The sequence below is a fragment of the Rhincodon typus genome, chromosome 6 (assembly GCF_021869965.1).
Source record: "Rhincodon typus isolate 14 chromosome 6, sRhiTyp1.1, whole genome shotgun sequence".
Taxonomy (NCBI): Eukaryota; Metazoa; Chordata; class Chondrichthyes; order Orectolobiformes; family Rhincodontidae; genus Rhincodon; species Rhincodon typus.
Genome location: NC_063337.1, coordinates 38,843,721 through 38,860,914, shown reverse-complemented (window position 1 = coordinate 38,860,914; position 17,194 = coordinate 38,843,721). Strand labels below are relative to the sequence as shown.

Below are 17,194 nucleotides of genomic sequence, written 5' to 3'. Positions count from 1 at the left end.
ACCGCATCCCAAAACCAGTCCAGCTCGTCCCTGCCTCCCTAACCTGTTCTTCCTCCCACCTATCCCCTCCTCCCACCTCAAGCCGCACCTCCATCTCCTACCGACCAACCTCATCCCGCCCCCTTGACCTGTCCGTCCTCCCTGGACTGACCTATCCCCTTCCTAACTCCCTACCTACACTCACCTTTCCTGGCCCCATCCCCGCCTCTTCGACCTGTTTGTTTCTTCTCCACCTATCCTCTCCTCTATCCCTCTTCTATCCGCCTCCCACTCTCTCCCTATTTATTTCAAAACCCCCTTCCCCTCCCCCTTTTCTGATGAAGGGTCTAGGCCCGAAACGTCAGCCTCTCTGCTCCTATGATGCTGCTTGGCCTGCTGTGTTCATCCAGCCCTGCACCTTGTTGTCTCGGATTCTCCAGCATCTGCAGTTCCTACTATCTCTGATTCGATAAAAGTAGGGACGTTATGTTTTGGTTACACAGGACACTGGTGACAACACATTTTGCTATTGTGTATAGTCTTGGTCTCCTTATTAAAAGTAATATGTAAATGCATTGGAAGCGGTTTCATTTATATTTGTTGAACTTCTAGGCTGCAGCAATTCAAGAAGGAAGTTCACAATTGTCTTCTCAAGGGCAGTGAGGGATGAGCCAGTGTCTCCCACATCCGATGAATGAATAATAATAAAATATATATACACACAAACCAAGTCAAGTTCTTATCCAATTACCCTCTATTACTCATCATCTATTCCCTGGGTCAACTCAGTCTCAGGCATCCCTGCCAGACTCCACTAGATAGTTACATTCCTTTCTTTCCCTTTATAAAATAATGTATATACGATAATAATGAAAAACAAAATTAAAAATATAAATGACAACATATTGTGCAAAATGACAGATTATATTCCACACCGTTTTTTGTGTACGTTAATGTTCCAAATGTCCTTTTCCAGTATTTCTAATAGTTTCTTAGATCTTGTCTCTTGCTTGGTAAAGCAATCAGATAAGTGACTGTTGCTATATACCCATTTCACATTGGAGATTTGTCCATTTTCCAGCATCTATTTTAAAACTGCAGTATCCTTCATCAATCTTTTTTCATTGATGCATTTTGTTTGAAGATACGTCATCCTGTAGTGACATATTATCAATGTAGCACTCAGTGGGTATTTGCTGCTGAATCCCTTTTTGGAATTTTTTCCAATATTTCCCCTTAGAATAATGCCATATGAAACACCTAAACAAGAGCAAGAGTTTCTAATGCTTAAGTATTTACAATGAATGTTTTGATCTTTTTAACTTCCCAAGCTAAAGGGCAACATTTACTTTCCTCCCCAAAGGAAATTATAAACCGTCCTGCACTTGAACCAATGAAATAGGAGTAGAAGCAGTCCATTCAACCACTTGAGCCTCCCATTCAACAAGATCATAGTTGATCTGTTCATGTTTTGAATTATACAATCCCATTTACCCCTTTGATTCCCTTGCCTAACATTAGTCTATCCACCTCCATCTCGTTAAATTATTTAATGACCTCGCCTACACCTTCTGAGAGTTCTAAAGTTGCACAATACTCCAGGACTGAAAAAGAATTCCCCTCATCTCTGTCATGAAATGGCTACATACTCACTGCTGTCAGAACTTTCTGGCATTTGTGCCACCAATGCCACATTTAAACCATGATGTGGATGTGCTGGTGTTGGACTAGGGTGGACAAGGTCAAAAATCACACGACACCAGGTTATAGTCCAACATGCCAGCTGTGGTACAGGAGGCCATTCAAGTTGGGGGAGCAAAAAGACAGGTGGTAGTTTTAGGGGATTCTATAATTAGGGGAATAGATAGATAGCATCCTTTGTAAGCAGGATAGAGAGTCCTGCATGGTTTGTTACCTGCCCAGTGCCAGGGTGAGGGACCTCTCTGACTGGCTTGAAAGGATATTGGGGAGGGAGGGGGAGGATCCAGTTGTTGTGGTCCACGTTGGAACAGCAACATAAGCAAGACTAGGAAAGAGGACCTGTTTAGGGATTATCAGGAACTAGGAACCATATCAAAGAACAGGTCCTCAGGGTTATAATCTCTGGATTACTGCCCAAGCCATGTGCAAATTGGCACAGGGACAAGAGAATAAGGAAAATAAACAAGTGGCCTAAAGAGTGGTATGGGAAAGGAGGGTTACTTTTAATGAGGCACCGGCATCAGTATTAGAACAGGGGTGATCTGTATTGTTGGGATGGTCTCCACCTGAATCGAGCTGGCACCAATGTCCTAGCAAAAAGGGTAAATAGGGTGGTCAACAAGACTTTAAACTAGAAGGGAGGGGGAGGGAAGGGTAAACTCCAAAGAGTATAATGGCCAATGGGAAACAAAGCAGCAAGTTAACATTTGTGGGGGTGGATTCAACTGCAAAGAAAAATATGAAAAAATGAGAGGAAAGGAGAACTCAGGAGTGGTTATTAAAATCTCCAGCACACAAAATAGGACAGAGTGTTTGGAAAGGGTTAGGAATCAAACTTCAAGCACACTGGATAAACAAATGACAGTGAGAAGAGGGACGGTTAATACAGGACTGAATCAGGACTATAACCTGGTGTCGTGTGATTTTTGACCTTGTCCACCCTAGTCCAACACCAGCACGTCCACATCATGGTTTAAATGTGGCATTGGTGGCACGAATGCCAGAAAGTTCTGACAGCAGTGAGTATGTAGCCATTTCATGACAGAGATGAGGGGAATTCTTTTTCAGTCCTGGAGTATTGTGCAACTTTAGAACTCTCAGAAGGTGTAGGCGAGGTCATTAAATAATTTAACGAGATGGAGGTGGATAGACTAATGTTAGGCAAGGGAATCAAAGGGGTAAATGGGATTGTATAATTCAAAACATGAACAGATCAACTATGATCTTGTTGAATGGGAGGCTCAAGTGGTTGTATCTGAATGCATTCAGTATACGAAATAAGCTAAATGAGCATGTGGTGCAGATCAAAACTGGCAGGTATGACGTGGCAGGTGGGCAGAGGGGGTTGGGTTGCCTTATTAGTAAGAAATGAAATTAAACCAAAAGCAAGAAACAAAGTAGAGTAAAGAAGGTAAAAAAAAACTACATTGGGAGTTACGTACAGACTTCCGAATGGTTGTCATGATTTGGGCACAAGATACCCCAGGAGATAGAAAAGGTGTGTAAGAAAGGCCAGGTTACAGTGATAACGGGGGATTTCAATATGCAGTGGACTGGGAAAATCAGGTTGGCAGTGGATTGCAAGAAAAGGAATTTGTGGAATGTCTATGAGATGGCTTTTTGGAGCAGCTTGTGGTGGACCCCACAAGGGAACAGGCAATTCTGGATTTAGTCATGTGCAATGAGGCAGACTTGATAAAGGAGCTTAAGGTGAAGGAACCCTTAGGAGGCAGTGATCATAATGTGATAGAATTTACTGTGCAATTTGAGAGGGAGAAGGTGAAATGAGATGTAACAGTATTACAAATGAATAATGGCAACTACAGAGGCATGAGGGTGGAACTGACCAGTATTGACTGGAAGAGGAGCCAAGCAGGAAAGACAGTGGAACAACAATAGCAGGTGTTTCTGGGAGTGATTCAGGAGACACAGCAAAAATTCATCCCTAGGAAAAAGAAGCATACTAAAGGGAGGATGAGGCAACCATGGCTGACAAGGGAAGTCAGGGACAGCTTAAAAGCAAAAGAGAAAGTATGTAATGCGGCAACGGGCAACGGGAAGCCTACAAAGACCAGAGATCAACGAGAAAAGAAATAAGGAGGGAGAAGATTAAATATGAGGGTAAGCTAGCCAGTAATATAAAAAAAGACTGCAAGAGTTTCTTTAGATATATGAAGGGCAAAAGAGAAGGAAAAGTAGACTTTGGATTGCTGGAAAATAATGCTGGAGAAGTAGTAATGGGGAACAGAGAAATGGCCGTGGAACTGAATAAGTACTTTGTGTCAGTCTTCATGGTGGAAGACATGAATAATTTCCCAAAAATTCAAGAGAGTCAGTGGGGGAGTGATGGGGGGTGGGGTGGGCGCGGTGGTGGTTTGCAGAGGTGTGTATGGTGGCCATCACCAAGGAAGAGGCGCTAGTAAAACTGAAAGGTCTGAAGGTAGATAAACCACCTGGACCAGATGGTCTACACCCCAGAGGAGATAGCTGAAGGAGATAGCTGAAGAGATAGTGGAGGCATTAGTGGTGATCTTTCAGAAATCACTGGAGTCATGGGGAGTCCCAGAGGACTGGAAAATTGCTAATGTAACCTCCCTGTTTCAGAAGGGAGTAAGATAAAAGACAGGAAATTATAGGCTGATTAGCCTGACCTCGGTCGTTGGTAAGATTTTGGAATCTATTATGAAGGATGAGATTTCTGAATACTTGGAAGTGCATGGTAAAATATGGCCATACTTTGTTTCCTTTTCAGAAAGAAGTATCCATGTTCACACAATTACTTCATTCTTAGACTGGTCATAAGGTTCCCAATCAGAAAACAGTGGGTAGATATATCCCAATACACATTAAATTTTGTTTCAGCCAGTATCACTGAAACTTTATCCAAATCCTTTCTTGGTTAGAATAATGCTTTGTTTTCAGTCTTTGATTCACAAACAACCAGCCATCCTCTGCTACCACTGATAAAAACTCATAGGTGAAATGTTGGTTAGACAGAGTTCAGGCGTATGTTTTTTCTGGTCAGAGTTTTATTTGAACTCATGCCTTGCTGATTACTTATTCCTCATATGTGTACACACACATACAATAAACACAGTTAATAACTCACCCAATTACTCTCAACATGTAACCACCGCCTGTTCCTTAGATTCACTTAGCCTTAGGTATTCCTGCCAGACTACCAGGTAAGTTTCCCCTGGCTGGGAAATCTCATACAAGGACACAGCCTCAGATGAAAGGGTCTTTCATTTAGGGCTGACATAAGGGGAGATTTCTTCAAAGAGTGGTAACACTTTGGAAGTATCTACTTCAGAGCCTGTGAATGCCCTGCCATTGAGTCTACTAAAGACTGTGATCAATAGATTTTTGATCCCTCCAGAAATCAAGGAATATGGGGAATGGTCAGAAATATGGAATTGAGATAGATCAGCCATGTTGGATTGAATGGTGATAACATTTGAAAGGCCAAATGGAGTACTCTTGCTCATATTTCTTATGTTTCAATAACATTTTACAAATACTGGAGTTAATTGATATTGTACAGATTTGTATCAAATTGCAATTTCAGGATGTGGAATTGCTGTTACACTTATTCAATCCTAAAAGCTGGCAAAAACAGGGCACTGAAAAATCTACAATTCACTTAAGGAGCAGGAACAAAACAAAAAAATCTACCACACATGGGCGATATGGTCGCTCAGTGGTTAGCATTGCTGCCTCACAATGCCAGGGACCCAGGATCGATCCCAGCCTTGGGTGACTGACTGTGTGGAATTTGCACATTCTCCCTGTATCTACGTGGGTTTTGCCAAATGCTCTGGTTTTCTGCCACAGTCCACAGATGTGGAAGTTAGGTGTATTGGCCATGGAAAATGTAGGAGTACAGGGATAGGGTAGGGTAGGGGGTGGGTCTGGGTTTTGTATTATTTGTAGAAGATGAATGAACAAATATTAACTGGACAATAGTAACATTAACTGCAACAACAACATTCTCATTCAGCCATTGCAAGCATGTCATATACCATCAGTTAAAACTAAAACAATGAGGTACAGCTGCTTAGTGCATTCTTCCAGTACAACACTCGTTGTTTTTTTAGTTCCAATTTCTGTCACATGGCTGAATCTCGACATTCTGAATTTTGAGCTGTGCATCACTTCCAATTTAACTTTAACATGGTCAGAAGGATTTTGTGGTAACGATTAATTTGAGGGACAAGATTCTGAGCAAAAGGTTTAGCTTGGTTTAGACTTTTGTTAGTAGGCAAAGTTCAAAGAAACTGTTCTGGTGACCTATTGCATTCATTCTGCCCAAATCAGCACATCACCTTTGCCATGAGGTCAAAGTTCAGGAGGTTGTGCATTTTTAGAAATCCAAATGTTAGTACATATTAACATCCCATTGCAAGTTAATAATAAATTGAAAACAAATTAAAAGCCTACTGCTCAAGTAAAATTCAATGTTGGAAGCTTGTCTCAGTATGAGGATTTTGTAAGAAAGCGGAAAGATTACCTAAACAGACATTTAGTGGAGATAGCAAGATAAGAAATTCTAAAAAAAAGTTTCATCCACATGCAAGCTTGGTATCACATAATCATTTACGTTACCGAGTCTTTTTCAAATTCTTTTCAACCTACATTGTGGGGTGTATCTCTGCATTTAGGTTTCTCAGCTACTAAAGTTATGGGTGGAATCTTTCCATTTTCAGTTAATGTGTTTTGTTGAGTGAGAATCATGGAAGCTAGTTAACCTGGTTCATAGTGACTTTGTTCGTGCCATATTTCATTCTTCATCTTATTAATTATAAACCTAGCCTCTTGTACACCTTACTCAGGGAATTACAAGACCTGCACCCTCAGACTGAATGTTATAGTTAATAGGTAAGAAAGTCTGAATTATTTGGGCAAATCTAATATTTGTAGTTTGCACTTACATGAAATTTATAGTTTACATTCTGAAGTTCCCAGTCTTAAGCAGGGTTTCAACAAGGCCTCAACTGGAAGAGCTGTTGGGCTTAATTAAATCAGCAGCTCAAGCCAGTTCTTCTGTAAGTTTGTCAGATAAGCCTTTTGTATTCAGAGCATACAAACCACCCAATTTATTGTAGCTAAGCACTTGAGAGTGATTTACAGTGGAGTGCTTGAGTTGGGTTCTTGTAGTGTACTGGTAGTGTCCCTACCTCTGGGCCAGAAGGCCTGGGTTCATTCCATCTGCTCCAGAGGTTTGTCATAATATCACTGCACAGGTTGATTAGAAAATATCTAGAGTGTTGGGTGGGTTCTTGTGGTGGAGTTGTAGTGGCCCTACTTCTGAGCCAGGAGCCCAGGTTCAAGTCCTACCTGCTCCAGAGGTATGTAATAAAATCTTTGAACAGTTCAATTAGAAAATGCCTAGAGTGCTGGAGTTTGGGATCAGTCAGTTCAGTTGGCTGTACAGCTGGTTTGCAATACAGAGTAAAGCCAATTCCCTTGCTGAGGTCACCATGGAGGTCCTGCCTTCTCAACCGCTCCCCTTGCCTAAGGCATGGTGACCCTCAGGTTTAACTTGGCACCAGTTGTCTATGATCCTCTGGAACTATGATGACGTTAAATGAAAGGGCTTTTGTGATGCAGTAGCATTGTTCCTATCTCTGGGTCAGGAGGTCTGGGTTCAAAACCCACCTGCTCCAGATGTATATCATAATGTCTGTAAACAGGACTGATTAGAAAATATCTAGGGTGCTGAAGTTGGATGATCGAGGGAAGAAGATACTCCATTGCTTTTACTACCTTTCTCAGCCTCCAGAAATTGATTCTTACTCTGCTACAGGAGAAGAAGCTAGTTATTTGATAAGTTTCTGAGTAGCAACTAATGTTTATTCTGTTCTTAATGTTCAATATTACACTGACCAGACAATAAAATATATTAAAACATTAGTAAAAATATTAAGTAGTTAAAAAAAAGTGAAGTAGCTAATTGGAACTGATTAAGGATGGCAGGACAGATAATGTGTCACAGCTGTAGAGTATGAGTGCTCCTGGATGCCAGCTGGTTCAGTTCAAGGACAGGAGAGTGTGACTGTGAGTGAGGCAGGCAAGCAGATCCAGATAGCAGGATTATAGAAGCCTCAGCCTCTGCAACTATCCAAAAAATCTAAGATTCTTGTGGCTTGTCTGGATGAGATTGGGGGCCACTGGGTGAAGGACCTAACTGACCATGGCAGCATGTGCAAAAAGCCATTAAAGTGGGGGAAAAGAAAGGACTATGGTGGCAGTAGGGGTCAGTCAGGATGATTGGCACTATTGTCTACAGCAATAAGCTTGCATCCAGGTGACTCTGCTGCTTACTCAATCCCAGGGTTCAGGTCATGTGCTTTGAGCTGGAAATGAACTTGCAGTGGGAGGAGGAGGATCCAGCTGTCATGTAGGTACACTGACAAAGAAAGAGATTCATCAGAATTAGTATGAAGAGCTAGGAGCTAAATTAGGAAGCAGAATCTCAAAGATCATAATTTCTGCACCATGTACAAATTATTATGAGGGTAGCCTAGATGTTTATGAGATGTTGTCAGGATCAATTCTTGGAACAGCACGCCTTTGAGCTGATCACAGAGCGGGCTACACCAGATCTAGTACTGCGCAATGAGAAAAAATATTAACTATCTCATTGTGAAGATGCCCCTAGGTAGCAGCAACCATAACATGACTGAATTTTACATTCAGTTTGAGGGAGACAGAATGGGTCCAATACTATTCTTTTAAAATAGAAAGCAGAGCTGGCTAAAGTGCATTGGCAAATTAGATTAAAGAATAGAACAGTAGAGAGGCAGTGGAAAAGGATATTTCAGAATATGCAGAATAGATACATTCCAAAGAGTAATAAAAATTCCAAAGGACACACTCACCATCTATATTTAACTAGAAAAGTTAAAGATAGTATTAAACTTAAAGGAAAAACGGAGTCATAGAGGTCTACAGCACAGAAAAAGGTTCTGTGGCCCATCGAGTCAGTGCTGGTCGAAAACAACCACTTAGCTATTCGCACCACATTTTCCAACACTTGGCCCATTGTCCTCTATGCCTTACATTGCAAATGTACATCTAAATACTTCTTAAATGCTATGAGGGTTTTTGCTTCCACCACTCTTTGAGCTCCAGTTTGCATTACTACCTTAAATCTATGCACCCTGATTACTGACCACCCCACCAACTGGAAAAGTTCCTTCCTGTCTTCCCTATCTATGCCCCTCATAATTTTATACATCTCAATCACGTACCCCACTTAGTTCCCTCTGCTCCAAGGAAAACAACGCAATCTATCCAATCGCTCTTCATATCTTACCCTGTTAGCCCTGCTTAAGAACGCCACCTTACACTTATCTGGATTGAACTCCATTTGCCACTGGTCAGCCCATCTATATCCTTCTATCATCTAAGGCTATCCTCCTCATTATTTACCCCCATTCATTTTCATATCATCAGTGAAGTTAATGACCAACCCTCCTACCCTCAAGTCTAGGGTTTCTTCACTGCTATCAAGGCAATATATGGGCCCAACATGCTTGGCCTTAAACCAGTATGCAGTAAGGATGGTACCCTTTCAAGAGATAGAGAAAGCACCAGCTTCCAATGGAAAGAATACTTCAAAGAATTCCTAAGGCATACTAACAACTGTCGGCCAGGATGTGTTTGAGGAAATACCCCAACTCCCCATCAAAGATGATCTTGTACTTGCACCTAGTGTGGCAGAGGTTGAAGCTGCCATTAGACAAATGAACAACAGAAATGCTGCAGGGGTAGATGGGACTCTAGTGGAGATTTTTAAACTTGGAGGAGCAGACTAACATCTTCATCAACTGTTCCTCAAAATCTGGGACAAAGAAAAAAATCCCTGCTGACCTTAGGGATGCTGCCAATGCCACTGTCCTCAAGAAAGGAGATTGTAAGAACTACTGACGACTGTCCCTACTCTCCACCGCCAGGATCATTATATGAATCCTCGCTAGATGCCTCCTCCTAATCTCAGAGGAAATCCTTCCTGAAAGCCAGCACGGCTGTTGACCAAATTGTGGAACACTGGATGTGATTTTCACTGCTCTGCAATTCCGAAAGAAATACCAGGCACGACCCCAACCACTCCACATGGCCTTCATCAACCTGACCACAGATTTTGACTCAGCCAATTGGGTACTGCTATTCTGTCAAAGGCAGGCTATCCATTGAAATTCATCAACATACTTCAGCCCCTCCCAAACGAGATGTCAGCCATAGTCCTTACCAACAGTAAAATGACAGAGTCCTTTGAGGTCAAGACAGGGATGAAAGCAGGGGTGTGTCATCACCTCCCACCCTTTTCACCATCTTCATTGTCACTATTCTTCATCTTGTCAAGAACAAGCTTCCCAGTGGTACAGACACTGATTACAACTGAGTGAAATATAAGAAGAAAATGATACCCACCTCACTTGTGGAACTTCTGTATTCGGATGACAATATCATCACTGCTGTCTCAGAACAGAACCTTGAACCCTCACTTAATGTTTTGCGGGAGCATATGGAAGAATTTCTCTCAGCCTCAACCTCAAGAACATTCAAATCCTTCACCAATCCACCCAGGTCAAGTTCCAGTTCATCCCTCCATTATGGTCAACGGAGAAATCCTCCCAAGTTTGGAGCATCTCCCCTACCTGGGAAGCTACCTTTCATGTAAGGCTAACATCGATGCAAAGATTCAATATAGCTTCAAATCTATGAGTGCCACCTTTGGACACCCAACAATGAGATGACATGATATCTGTGCTGATACCAAGATCCTTGTGCATAAGGCAGTCATCCTTCCGACTTTTCTACATGGGTTGGAAACTTGGACTACCTATAGATGCCACCTTAAGTCCTTGAAGTACCATCAATGTTGTTTGATACAGATTCTCCACATCAGCTGCGAAGATAGGTGTACTAACATCAGCTGTCTTAAAGCAGCTAACAGCATCAGTATCAAAGCGATGATTTTTTTGAAACCAACTCCACTGGGCTGGCCATGTGCTTAGGATGCTGGAATTCTGACTACCAAAGCAAATCATCTTCATCCAGCTCAAGGAAAGCATCAAATGAGAGGACAACACAGGAAGTGTTTCAAAGATTCTCTGAAGGCTTCCCTCAAGAAATGTAATATAGATGTCAATGCATGGGAGACCCTCTTCTGAAGAAACCAACTTGGAGGAAACTCCTGTATGAAGGGACAAAATTCTTTGCGAATACCTGACAGCAAGAGGAAGTACAGAAAAGGAATGTCAACAATCTCAAGGCCATGGACCAGTTCCACCTCCCGGAAACATCTGTAAAATGTGTGGCCAGAGATATGGCTCTAGGATTAGGCTCATCAACAACCCAAGGACCACAGGACCCATGACCAACAACATGGAACTTTCTAGGTTGAGAATCATACTCATTACTGAGTGATTGCTGAGGACAGCATAATGGAGAAGGTATTCTCTCTGGTGTTTCTGTAATGCAAAGGGATGCTGTTGGGTTGGATGAAATATGGTATGTTACCTTATTTTTTAAAATCTTTAATATTGCATTATATGCAAATAACCTGAAATACTCTGGAACAAAAACAAAGTTGCTGGAAAAGCTCAGCAGGTCCGGCAGCATCTGTGGAGGAGAAAACAGAGTTAACGTTTCAGGTCCGGTGACCCTTCCTCAGAACTCAGAAATATTCTGTCTTATCTTCATTTCTTTTGTGCAATACACTTCTGTTTAATTGTTAAAACCAAATCTGCAGCATGGAATGCTTATGTTTCAATGAAAAACCAACTTACTAAATAAAAAGAAATCCATCAAGCCAGATTTCAGTCTGCAATCTGACTTGTCCAGTAATAACATCAACCAGGATCATAACACTAGGATCTAAAAATAAATGGCTAGTGATTTAGCTAATTCATTGGTTCTTAATTTTCCAAAACTCTCTTGATTCAAGGAAGAAAGCAATTTTTTTCAAAAAGGGAGGCAGAAATCTGGAAATTACAGGTCACTTAGCCTGTATGCCCCCATTATAACACACCTGAGAGTTTCAAGAAACTTTATGTTATTCAGTACAAAGCAGCTTGCTCATTTGATTAACTCCTAATCCGCCACCCTAAACATTTTGTCCTTTCAGCAGTGTGTACCCCTACAGGATGCATTGCAACACCTCACCAAATCTCCTTGAACAGACCCCTCAAAGCTCACAACCTTGATCACCCAGTTGGTCCAGGGCAGACGTACAATGCATCACTATTTGCAAGTTCCCCTCCAAGTCATATCCCATTCTGACTTTGAAGTATTTTGTCATTCCTACTTTGGCACTGAGTCAAAGTTCTGGAATTCAGAATCACAGAAATATTACAGTGCAGAAGGCCATTCGGCCCATCGTGCTTGCACAGGCTCTATTTTATAGTGCTGATCTCCTGCCTTTTGCCCATAACTTTACACACTATTACTAACTAAATAACCATCCAATACTGTTGAATGCCTCAACTCCCTTCCTAATAGCAGTGATGAAGCTGCAAACTGGAGGTCAGGAATGGGCAGAGGCTACAACCTGGAGATCAGCAGTGGGGAAGAGGCTACAGTACAGAGGTCACATAGTTGGGAAGAAGGTTAGTGATTGAGAAAGACCACAACTTGGAGATTGGACAGCACAGGAGGAACCAATGTTAAAACAAATCTCAAGGTGTTCAATGCGATCACAGGCTCCAGTAATTTACCATCATTAAAGCAAAACAACGCTACATGGGGTGACTTTAAATGAGGGCTTACTGTATAGCAATGTAGGAGGGACAAACATCACAAAGAGCTGTCACCTACTTTGTTAAGAACATATAAGTGCATCTTTCCTGTTTCAACCCAACAAAATAGACGATAGTCATTGGTTGGTTCATTTCTCAGGGCAATGCCCTGACCAGAGTCAACCTGCCTCGTTTAAAATTTAAATGAAGCCTGGTAGTTAAGTGTAAATGAGCATTCATGGATGCATTCTCTATGTCAACATCTCTATCAATCAGAGTCTATTTGCCAACAAACCAGCACTTACCTTTCAGGAAGTACAAATGTTTGTTTCCGTGAATTCATATTCTTGGGAAAGATCCGGACAAATGAGGGATGAAAAGCTTCAACAAAATACTCAAGCTCTGTACTGCCAAATAACTACTTTTAAATATTTATACTTAATAGCCGTGGTTATTTTTTCCACGCCCAAACCTGGAGGATAGGCAACCTGCTGTTAGCTACCTTGTACTGATACTCCAATTGGGTTTTGGAGGGTGGATGAGAGATACAAGATTCAGAGCCCTTTCTTTGTAAGTGAGAAAATATCTGATCTCAGAAACCTGCAAAAGATTAATTCTGCCATTTTGTGGCATAAAATATCAGAAAACCAACCCGCTACGTCATTAAATGTCTGGACAAAATATCTTAAAGTCAACATACTTAATTATTTAACATAAACAGATGAGTACGCAGTAAGTTGTTGAAGAGATCATACATACATGAACCAGTCTCCATGATTCTCCAATGATTGCATACTGAATTCGATTCAAGACAAATCCGTCAATCTCTTTGTTCAGTTTGACTGGTGACTGGCCAATATCTTTCATAAGTGCATACGTTTGTTCCATTACAGCAGAATGTGTTTCAGGATGAGGAACCAGTTCAACCAGAGGAACATAGTACGTCGGATTCACCTGAGAACATAAACATAATTTTCTTCAAACTCTTCGTATTAAAGCTATGTTGTTTCATTGAAAATTTGCAGATGTTGGCAAGGAAACAACTGAACTAACATCATATGGCATCCATTAAACATTGGGATCATGCATCCACAACATCCCATTGCCACTACATCAAAAACTTCCATCTTCCTTTTCAATAGCTACACTTGAAAAGACCAAGCAATTAAAATACTGCTGACTGATGAAGGTGTGTATTTCTTCAAAACAAGCTGCTGCATTCTCGAGACATGTACTTCTCCAATTTCATACCCTTAGTGCAATACTTTACCTGTAGGAGTATAGTTTAGGGAAGCTTGTTTCTCCAATGCAGTAAGTATTATGCTTCATCTCTTACATCCTATAAAGCAATCTATTTAGTAAAGCTCTCAGAGCCTGAAAACTTTGACAAACTTTGTAGAAATGTTAAAGCTTTCATTAGTTCAAATGTCAGCTTTAATTTTTCTTTTCTTTGCTCATAAGATGTGAGTGTTTCTGGCTTAGGCCAGCTTTTATTGCCCATCCCTAGCTGTCCTTTAGAAGGTAGTAGTGAGCTGCTTTCCTGATCCACCGCAGTCCACTTTGTACATTCAGTTCCCCCAACCCCCTTTGTACTGTCTACAAGATGTAGGCAGAAATTCATCAAAGCTCCTTAGACAGCATCTTCCAAACCTCAGGACCACTACCATCTAGAATGACAAGGGCAGCAGATGTATGGAAATTCTATCGCCCTCAAGTTCCCTTCCAAGCCACTCATCATCCTGACTTCAAAATATATTTTCATTCCTTCAGGGTCACTTGGTTAAAATCCTGGAACTCTCTCCCCACTGGCATTGTGGGCTGCAGTGGTTCAATTCACTGCCTTCTTCTCAAGGGCAACTAAGGATGTGCAATAAATGCTGGCCCAGCCAATGATGCCCACATCCCATGTGTAAGTAAAAAAAAAAATTGTCAGTACAATACATGGAAAATAAATACAAGGAGAATTTTAAATGGATGAGTGGGCACCATTGTAAGTCAATGCCTACAGTGATGATCTTACATGCTGGAGTTGATGTGGGATAGGATGCAGGCTGCACAGGTTTGAATGACTGAAGTTTAGAGTGAATGGGAGACTGATTAGTATGACTAAGGCATGGATGAGAATTTCAGCAGCAGATTATGAAAGCCATTTCTCAATCTCAGGATGTGTACACTAATCAAAAGGCATTTACTATGCACACCTGGTTATCCTGATTTGCTTATTTAATTGAGTAATAAAATAGTATTAAGTCTGTTAGCAAACAGTGTTGTAATAAGTTGGTCATATTATATTTCACTGTTCCTCAGTTTGTCAAAAATGTTGATTAAAATTCCAGCTTATTCTGTTCACAATTTGGTCATGTCATCAGCCCACATATAACTGATTTCTAGCACTGTCCTTTCTGTTAATTCTCACAATCTCCTTCACAAATCTGCTTAAGATTCCCCTTTATCTTACAGTAACATACGTAATAACCTATTTTCTTTCCTTCCCTTAATATGCTTCCTAATTTTAGGGATTCAGTACTTTGCTAGATTCATCCCACAGTTCCAGTCTAAGATATCTTGCTGATTTTAGAGGTTGTGTGTTCACCTCTTCACTGGCCTGCAGTGACTAATTTACTAAGTTCCGTCCAATTATCTTTTGTAACCATTTATCCTATTCTGCAGGAACTCTTGTTGTTAAGACTTCCCTTTATTGTTTGATCAAATTTCTCCATATTTTCCCGGATCTATTATCCATTGGTAATTATACCACATGATGCACACCTCATGGTTTGTCATTGTCAAATTATCTACTTGAGCTTCTTTTGAAGCTTTTCACCTTACACTCATCAGGGAATTCACAGGGTGACCAAGGTAGAGTGGAACGACAATTTTTACTGTATTAAGAGACAGAACTGATGAAGTGTTGATGAATCTAGCAAAGTATTGATTAGTTCAGAGAATTCATAGTAACATAGAATCCCTACAGTATGGAAACAGGCCCTTTGGCCCAACAAGTCCACACCGACCCTCAGAGCATCCCACCCAGATGCATCCCGCATAACCCACCCAATCTACACATCCCTGAACACTTTGGGCAATTTAGCATGGTCAATCCACCTAGCCTGCACATGTTTGGACTGTGGGAGGAAAACAGAGCACCTGGAGGAAACCCACACAGACATGGGGAAAATGTGCAAACTCCACACAGACAGTCACCCAAGGGTGGAATCGAACCCGGGTCCCTGGTGCTGTGAGGCAGCAGTGCTAACCACTGAGCCATTGTGCCGCCCTAAAGTTGTCAAGTTAGATGATGGGCAACAGTTAACTACTAAGCTTTCCTTAAGGTGCTAATTATGAAATCTACCTTAAAAACCTAAAGTTCTGAGGAACAGTCACCGGACCCAAGACACTAAGTCTAAATTTTTCTTCACAATTCCTGCCAGACCTGCTGAGCTTTGCCAGCAACCTCTGTTTTTGTTCATGAAATCTGCCATGGTTTTTCTGTTACTGTCTACAGAAGGCCTATCTTTTCTAGTCAATAAACACATTGGGATTCCTACAGTTTGTGCGCTATAAGCTTAGCCTTATTGACAACATTGTAAATAGGGCTCAAGCAATTTGCTCACAGTAAAAGCCTTTTGCGGAAGTAGGGCACATCAAAGCCATCCTACAAGATAATGGCTACTCTGATCAGATCATTTCTTGCTGTACACTGCACAAACTCATGAGTAGGCCTAGGATCATCACATTCAATGCAGAAAAACGTCCGGCCTACCTCAGGTTGCACTGCAGAGGTAATGTAAAATTTGATCAACTGGTAAAGCTAACTCTTTCATGGTGCTACCATGTAATATTAACACAAGTGGCATTTGGCAATAACAAAAGGTGCCAACAAGTGTAAAAGGCTGCCTGCCTACCACACATGGGTAATGTGGGCTATGAATTTTAGTGACAATTTCATACCAACTATGTAGAACATATGTCCCAAAGACTGGCGAATCATATTAAATAGCATGTCCCTTCAGCTGTTTACAACAAGTAACGTACTCAATCAACCCATGCTCGCAAAACTCAAAATTCAGTGTCCAACTTTAGATTTGATGCTTTGATTGGACAATATTCGTTAAATATTTCTGAGTGTTCTAAGAATTATGCTGAAAACCAATTTAAAATTGTCAGTTGGGCTTGCATACAGAATCTATTGGTACACAGGGCCCTATTGTTTGTGGGCAGAAAAAACATGTACGTACATTGTGAACAAAAACAAAGTTGCTGGAAAAGCTCAGCAGGTCTGGCAGCATCTGTGGAGGAGAAAACAGAGTTAACGTTTCGGGTCTGGTGAACCTTCCTCAGAACATACATTGTGTCTGTTTCAATCTAACAAAATAGGTGACAGCCTATTCTCTAGTTCATTTCTCAAGGCAATGTCAATGACCAACCAGAGTCAACCTGCCTGGTTCAAATTAAACAGAATCTGGCAGGTATCTGATGGTCATCACCAACTGGTACATTTTCCACGACTACGCCTCTATCACAGTTCACTTGCTAACCAATCCAATCTGCAACCTTTCCTTGTGCAGTGTGAAAAATTGTTCGTCTTTACATCGGTATTTTTGAGTATGTCCTGATGAAGAAAAGCTTCAGCAAAGGGTGTCTTTTTTCAACAATAGTCAAGTTCTACACTACCAAAGATGATTATACTATTTAAAAACTTTAGACAATTTTCTACTTTTCTGCATTAGAAGATAATTTCAGCTTTGTTTTGGCTTGAAAATTCTACA

General features: G+C 41.1%; 1 protein-coding gene across 3 annotated transcripts in view; it reads right to left on the bottom strand.

Moving 5' to 3' along the window:
• The window catches only part of cryl1 (crystallin, lambda 1), a 112,681-nt gene that overhangs the window by 29,508 nt on the left and 65,979 nt on the right, over window positions 1-17,194 (bottom strand). For all 3 annotated transcript variants that reach the window (XM_020530113.2, XM_048598072.1, XM_048598071.1), the window contains one exon: window positions 13,185-13,379. In XM_020530113.2, coding sequence (XP_020385702.2) covers window positions 13,185-13,379 — 195 coding nt within the window. The remainder of the gene's footprint in view (window positions 1-13,184; window positions 13,380-17,194) is intronic.